The sequence below is a fragment of the Echinococcus granulosus genome (genome assembly GCF_000524195.1).
Source record: "Echinococcus granulosus chromosome Unknown EG_S00039, whole genome shotgun sequence".
Lineage (NCBI taxonomy): Eukaryota > Metazoa > Platyhelminthes > Cestoda > Cyclophyllidea > Taeniidae > Echinococcus > Echinococcus granulosus.
Window position 1 is genome coordinate 407,587 of NW_020170419.1, and position 7,967 is coordinate 415,553.

Genomic DNA, 7,967 nt, shown 5'->3' on the forward strand with positions numbered 1-7,967 from the left:
GTCAACGAAATTTCCCAAGCTGTATTTCAAAGATCCATGCCATAATGTTAGAAGACCTAACTGTATACTTCTGAGGATCAGAAACTGGCTGAAACCATGCTTCACGGTTAAATAATTTTAGGCTTAGTGCAATGTTTGCCTCTGTGAACCAAACTGTGGTATGCAAATTTTGCCGAAATAACGGAATTTGTAAGCTGCGACAAACATTTGTAATAACAATGTGGTGTAGTAACCGCGTTACAAAATAATTATTTATAATGGTTCGTTTTCAGCTGTTTTCCTTCCCAAACTACAGAGACAAACCATATTTGAAGAAAAGCACCAACGCACATTGCTTTAGATCTTTACAAATAATTTTAACTACCCATGTCTAAAGTAACGAAATAAATAGGTTTGTATTTCACTATTTGATGCTTGTATTTAGACAGCAGCGTGGTCAGCTTTGTTGGAGAAACATTTTGCACCAGTTGGCTCTCACCCTTATGAATAGTCTGATCAGTTAACCCAATGTCATATTTCTCTTTTTTGCACGGGATACTTGTTATCTTTTTTGTCAATAAGTGCAGCCTTTGCTCAAGAAATAAACTTGTAAGATTTCAAACCCACAAACACCTGCTACCTAAATGCACACTAGAAGGGAAGTTTCTTCACGAAATATCAACGCTAAGCCATTCGTACCACCATGGACATTCAGTTCTGCAATGACGGTGAGCAGCTCCATATTCTCTGCACTGTCAACTCTTTTTTGATGTTTTTCACTGTACAACCCATGTTATTTATACACAGGGGTGCCATACGGACACCCTTCTAAAATTGAGTGCAGTCTTTAGCTCAACAATGTGCCCAAAAGAGGACTTAGAAAATGCAAAGTAGATTTCGGTCAAAAATACATTGTTGGAAGAATCTGCTAAGTGACTGATACTTATGACATTTATTAGCAGAATTACTATTAAAGGTAGTTGGTGATACTCTCTCGCTAATAAATGAAATGCGGTAGAAGATATTGGAAATGTTCCTGAATCTGGATGTTCGAATAGGAAAAATGCAAAGAATGAAAAGAAATTTTCGGTATAGAAATATCAAATAAACTAACCTCTGCGCATTGAGAAGTGACCTTTTTAATATAGTTGTTTCTGTCGGTGTCTTGTCACATGAACGCAGCAAAACAAATTGTGCACATTCGTTCAGCCCATAAACCATTCTTACTGTCTAATTTTGCTGTTTCCCAAAGTCCTCACAGTTTATTCTTTTGGATACAAAGTCATGTTTAAACATTTTTCTCTACGCTGACGAAAACATTCGTTCTCTGGTTGCATTTTACTACCTAGTGTTTTCGGTGAAATGACTACAAGCATTTTACAGGCTAGTTTATTTTATCGAACAGGACACTGTAATGCAGTTGCTTGACATTCTTATGGGACAAATTTGGCAAGGTTAGAAAACCAGTTTAGAGGATGTCAGTCCTTGTATCTTAGAGCTGCTCTTTTAGCATCACTACCACACCGCAACCGAAACAACACCCACAAACTTAAATAATTAGCTATATTGGCATCTTTCGTATCAATATAATATTTTACCAACTAAAAAGACCCACAACATAACACCAGCAAATGGGCTTGCGTAATACCGATACCCTGCACAGCTTCTCCTTTGTCCTACTTTACACTTGGTGGCATGGAGATCAAGCAACACACAAGGTTATATGCCATTTCAGCATGGACGTATGCCACCTCTCATTACATGATTAGGGAATGCATAAAAATTTGCATTGGCGCAGCAGCTAAATACTGTTGAATTAGATTTTTGCAGGAATTTTGACGTTATTTTAATAGCATTTCAAGGACTTGTGTGATGGTTGTGGACTTGAGGCTAGGAGTACATACAGCAGACAATGTCAGTCAAATAAAATGCAGAATTAATGCAAGCGGATTTGGGGAAGACAAGGAATGGAGTACTGCTCTGCATTTATTGTCACCCCCCAGCCAGCTGAACAGTTGTACGTCTGCAAATTTGTGGCTAGTGGAATGTCCACGGGTGTCAGTTGATTCCTTTAAACGACGATCAATGCCTTGGAGATGCCTAGCAATGACTACAGCAAAAGGAGACGCCACTCAAATCACTATTACCAGTGGTGCCATTCACAAAGCTCTCCCTCAACTTGACCTCCAGCTGCTGCTGTGATGCGTGGATTTGCAGCGAACGCGAAACAGACGAGTGGTACCAACAAGTAAACGACATGCATCTTCCTCGTTGCCGGTTTCACTGTACCAGTCGACGAACTGCACTTGCTGCCTAAATAATGGCACGACCACCGACAATTGGTGCTCGTGCTTCTGCATGACAAAGTGGAGTGGGTGGAAGAGTGGGAGTGTGGAGTGTGAGACCGCAGTGAGCGGATCGGACAATCGTAATACGCATCACAATGCATGGGAATGCACCCACCCAAATTCCAATCCGTGAGTCGGAATGTGGTGTTGAGTGTACAGGTTCGCGGTGCTCTCCTATGCACAGATTTAGCAACACCCAATTCCTCTAGAACATTGTGTAAGTGTGTGCTCAATTAAATGCTGTTGCACACCATCGTGCATGAGCAATACACCACCGGAGTATTGGGTAGACTTCAGCAGGGAGGAGGAGTGAATTTCCCCTCTGCATACAGCACCGCATTTAGTACGGCCTTTCAAATGAAGTCTTAAAAAAAAATCTGTGTTCATGACCAAACACACGTGGGAGCTTTTCACATTTGGTCGCCTCGACTCAATCCGGTACACATCTGCAAGTAATCCGTATTGCTTTATTCATCCATCACCTTATTTCTATGCTAATAGTAAGGGTAATAATCAGGTCCCTGATGTATAAGATAACTAAAGCCGGATTTGATGACACAAGTACTTCGGGAAGTTGAAAAATGCGTACCTTGGAAAAAATCACTCAATGAAATCGAGATTAGTGCATTGGATTACAAGAAATGTGCATTTTAGTTCGCTTGAGTTGACAAAAGAGCAGCACAAGAATGGCATTGGAATGAAGCTCTGAATCTCGCGCTACGTGCAATTCGCGTTGACAAGCCTTGCGACTAAATAATTTCAATTGTATTTTCACAGATGTTAACCATTGTATCACTTTGACAGATATTTGGCCTTCGGGCTAAAGAACACCTAGCAATTTTGTGAAGCATCATATTAGAGGTACCTACTTTGCTGAATAATAGCAACAAGTTTTAGAGGAAGAAGAAGAAGACTGTGCGTGTACAATAGACCCTCGTCAAAGGCAAGCAAAATCTTCAATTGGATGAGATGAACGAAGTTGGGCAAAAGTAAGGTTGGAAATGGAAATGTGACCATCCTTGAAGGGCGAAGCAAAACAGGCACCAAGTAGTCTGCGCACTTTGCACTACAGCTAGAGGGATGAGGTTCATAAACTGTGTAGCCTTGCAATAAACTCACATGTCATTTTGAAACTCCACACCTATACTTGTACATTGGGTATCGGAAAGATAAAATATGAACTAATTTTTCTGCTTTGATGTGAGCACCAATATTTCAACCTGGCATTGATGCAGTTCCACAATACATAAGAAGCAACCAATCAAGTAGCTCTGCAAGGTATATATAAGCATGTGGACATATTGATGTGTGTGCAGCTAAGAAATAAGGGATGATGAAGTACCATATAGCTTGCCTATTGACACTACTGATGATGGAGGCAGCATTATTGCTGAGCCCACAGGGGACAAGTGAACCTCAGCAGAAATCTGGTGGCAGTGAACTTGAACCCGCATTTGATCTTTTGAAAACTGGTGGTGATAACAAGCATACACCTGGTGGCGATGAACGCAAACCCGGATTAGACCCACAAACTCCTGGTGACGATGGCGTGCAAAAACGTGGTAATGATGAACACAAACCACCAAATGATCCAGAAAAACCAGACCTTGCCGATGCGCTAAAACCTGGCGGCGTTGATAACAATGAACCAACTCATCCAGAGGAACCTGGTGGTAATAGCGGACACAAACTTGGCAATGATGTACAGAAATCTTCGGTCAGTCCAGAAGAACCTGGCCCTGATTTACAGCAGAAACCTGGTGTTGATAAACACAAACCACCAGTTGATTCAGAAAAATGTGGCGCTGGTCCTCATCAAAAACCGGGTGTTAAAGATGAGCCAAAACCTGGCGGCAGTGAAACCAATCCATCAACTGGTCCCACGGGAACTGGTGGTAATAGCGAGCAAAAACTTGAGAGTGAAGAACACAGACCACCAGTCGATTTGGAAAAATCTAAAGTTGATCCTCAGCAGAAACCGGGTGTCGATGCTGAGTCAAAATATGTTGGTAATGAATACAAAACTGCAGTTGATACAGGGGAAACTGACGATGATGAGAGCAAATTCTCAGTTAATCCCCAGCAAATACCTGGCCTTGATTCTCAGCAGAAAACTGGTGTTGATGACGAACTAAAACCTGGTAGTGATGAATACAATCCACCAGTTGACCTAGCGGAACCTGTCGGTGATGAGCACAAATCCCCAGTTGATCCTGAAAAATCTGACGTTGATCCACAGCCAAAACCTAGTGATGATGATTACAGGCACTCCGTTGGACTAGAGGAATCAGACAATGATCCTTTTAAGAAGCTCGGCTTCAGAAACATATCAACAAGGTCTCAGCCTTCCTTAACTTCAGCGTTTCTATCTTTATTCCTTTCCACCCTCCTTCTTTACCCTCCTACGTATGCTTAATTCTCATTAAAGACACTAGCTTTACACTCTTGCACATTTCAATAAAAAATGAAATAAGTTCTCTCCCTGGAAAGCACATTCTTCTTCTTCAAAATATGTTGCCATTTGGTAATTGGAGTGGTTTGCATGTATATCTTCTCTCAACAATCTACAGGTTTCGGTTAATATTTTCATTTCCTATGCTAAATTTGCATTACTAATTTAATTGGAATGGACCAACTAATGAGTTTAAATGCATTAACTGAGTGAAGGTATCCCCCTTTCCATACCAATCGTATCAGTATTTAGAAAATTATGGAAGCCTATTCGTGACGTCTCACGTTTTGATGTTTAGGAGGTCACTTTGCAGGATCTTCTGATTTAGTCAATAGTTCCGCCTTACCTAGGCTATTTTCATATTTGCAAGTTAAAAATGCATGATGTCTGCTTTTCTGCCTATGCTCTTTCGAGTAACTTTACGTAATGCTTACTTTGTGTTTGGAACCTGTTTCTAATGCAGATTCTATCGCCTACAATGTCAACTACCTTTGCCTATACAATTGGCTCATGCTGCAGCTCAACCGCCACCATGTGATTGGATCGCACACACCTTGACCAATCACAGCTCGGCAATGAATGCAATCACTCAATTTTGAGGAAAAGTCAAATGAGCAATCAGTTCTTTGACTTCTACAACCCATTAGCTTAGAATTTCGTCATCAAATACCTTCACTTATGTTATTCAGGAAGAGATAGGCAAGTGGACTATGTAATGTCCGTCCTGTGGTTACACGAACCACTTTACGCTTTTACGCTTCCCTTATGCTACAGCTACTATACCGTCCTCCATTAACAAGCCCTCTTATGGTCATGCGCTTCAGAATGCTGACTGCATTTTGAATTGGTAATGCGATCGCTTTCCAGTAAGATTACCCATGTGAACCTGCTCGGCATTTCAGCACATTCATTTTGTAGTCGGCAAACGATCTGTCATTTGGCATTTGGCAAATGTCATGCACATGTTTGCAAATACATCAGGTTTACTCTCCGTTTCATAGATGGCAGTAGCAAACCAGACGATCAGGAAGTGAATGCGGAATCGTGGAATTAAGACCAAGGTGTAAACTCATCTCGAGATTGGCATTTTAACAGCACCAACTCTCAGCATCTGCACCACCGACAATGCAATTATCATGTCCTCTGCATTTGGTCGCAGACATTGAACTCAGCTGCCATCAGTTTAATTACACTTTGCATTTAAAGATTAATCCGACATGGCACTTTATGCGCTTTGAATTAAAACCATTTTTATTTGCAAACCCGCCTCACTGTCGGGGTTTTGTGTCAGAAGTCTTCTCTTCCAAAATCAGAGTTAGAACTTGTTAAACTAAAGTAAGGCCGAAAGAGCACAGACAGAAAAGTGGACATTCTGTGCTTTTAACTTACAAATAGATGAAGAGCCAAGGTAAGGTGGAACTACTGATTGACAAAGGCGATCCTGCAAAGTAACCTCCCCAAAGTCTAAACGTGCGAAGTCACGAATAGGCTTCCATCATTTTCTAAACACTGATGAGATTACTTTAGAAATGGTTTACCTTTACTAATTGCTGGAGCTGTTAGGCTTGTGGCAGTATGTATGCCCTTCGAATAACTCAACGAAGATAAGAAAACGATTGCAAATGGATCATTCTGCCTACGGTCAAGGCAAGCAAAGTGCAGATGGCTTGTAAATGGGCAGCGGTCTACAAGCGAGTAGTAAATAAATGAAGAGCCTATTAGAAAAGAAATATGGAAGAAGTCGTTCTGTGCTTTCAGGCGAATTCATTGTCACAAAGCAATTACGAATTGCGTGGGCAGTAACATTAGTGTTCTTCAACACTCTTCTCGCATTTACCTCCAACAGATCCATTACAAATATAAATGTGAGCAAGGCATTGACAGGAAGGCGTGGAATATGCATTTCCAAAACAGAAACATGCAGCGTTATGCAGAATTACGTAGAGGATGTGCGAAGTGAGAATGCACAGCGACACTTTCAGCGCACTGCTGTCGTCCAGGAATTCATTGTTCTCGTAGTCAGGGATTAATACTGATTATCGGTGCATGAGCAGACAATATAGACAAAGCAGTGCATCTAAACTGTCTGGTTTACATTTAGAGCTAAACGCGATGGAATTACTTCAGGTGGTTTCGAATCAAATAAAGGCCTTTGGCACTTGTCACATTGGCATCATGGAGAGGCTTTGCACACAATTCCAACAAGAGGATCACGCATGCTATTAATACATGAGTGCGATCCAGTAGAGCTTTACAGAAGTGGCAATTCAAGATTGAGTGGGTATGTAGAATTTCACAGAGGTTCTTCTTACAAACCCTTTCCTCTTCATTTGCTTTGCTTTATACTGAAATCACCTCTACCACGAGCACAATGCCAGCATTCTGTGAATTTCATCCAATATTCTTCCCACATTTTCACATTGTAACATTCTCATGCCTAAATATAGCGTGTAACGAGAAAGTGTTCATCCACTTGCTAAAATTCTCCCTTCATAAGTCTAAATGCTCTGCACTGATGTTTCACTCCACCAAATCACTCAAACTGGCATTTCACTACACCATTCCTTAGATTAGTGAAATCTCACACTTTTAATTGTCATGCACATGCCTTTATAGGAAAGGGTAAGAAATTGAATAAGGCCAGACGATGGCAATACTGCGTCATAATTTGCACACGTAACATTTTACAGAACACTGCGTTGTGCTTTGACCTACCGAGGAGGATGAATGTAGTCTCTGATAGTGTGCTTGAATGGTTAGATCACAACAAAGCTAGTGAAAGCACCAATAGAAACACAATTTCAAAATTCGGACAATGGGAAAAACTGAAACAACTTGATGATTCCGAGAAACGCGCTTATTTCTTCCTTATGATCACATCCTATTTCAGCGAGTTTCTGACGCGGTTGACATTGGATGTTGAAATCGACATATTGTGCACTACATGACGTAAGCATGCTTGTATTCAGACTCCAAATTGACAAACAAAGCCAAAGTAGCTGTGGCAGCTCAGTTGTGCGTTCTATATGCTCCTCACCATCCACGCAGTTCTGCCATCGTTGCCTCACATAGTGAGCAGAATGCGGAGTTGGATATCAAGAAATGGTAAACGTGTTCTCAGTTTCTCTGTCTAATCACTGCGGCCCCACCAAGCACAGCTTCACCCGAGACGTCGCTGACGTATTGAT

At 41.2% G+C, this 7,967-nt stretch overlaps 1 protein-coding gene across 1 annotated transcript; it reads left to right on the forward strand. All coding sequences in view use genetic code 11, as the record gives it.

Annotated features, from left to right (window-relative positions):
* Positions 1-3,699: 3,699 nt before the first annotated feature.
* On the forward strand, positions 3,700-4,743 carry EGR_05385 (hypothetical protein; the record flags this gene model as incomplete). The annotated part of the gene is made up of 1 exon (XM_024494634.1): positions 3,700-4,743. One exon carries the CDS (start codon positions 3,700-3,702, stop codon positions 4,741-4,743), a length of 1,044 nt encoding a protein of 347 aa, XP_024350961.1.
* Positions 4,744-7,967: the final 3,224 nt, after the last annotated feature.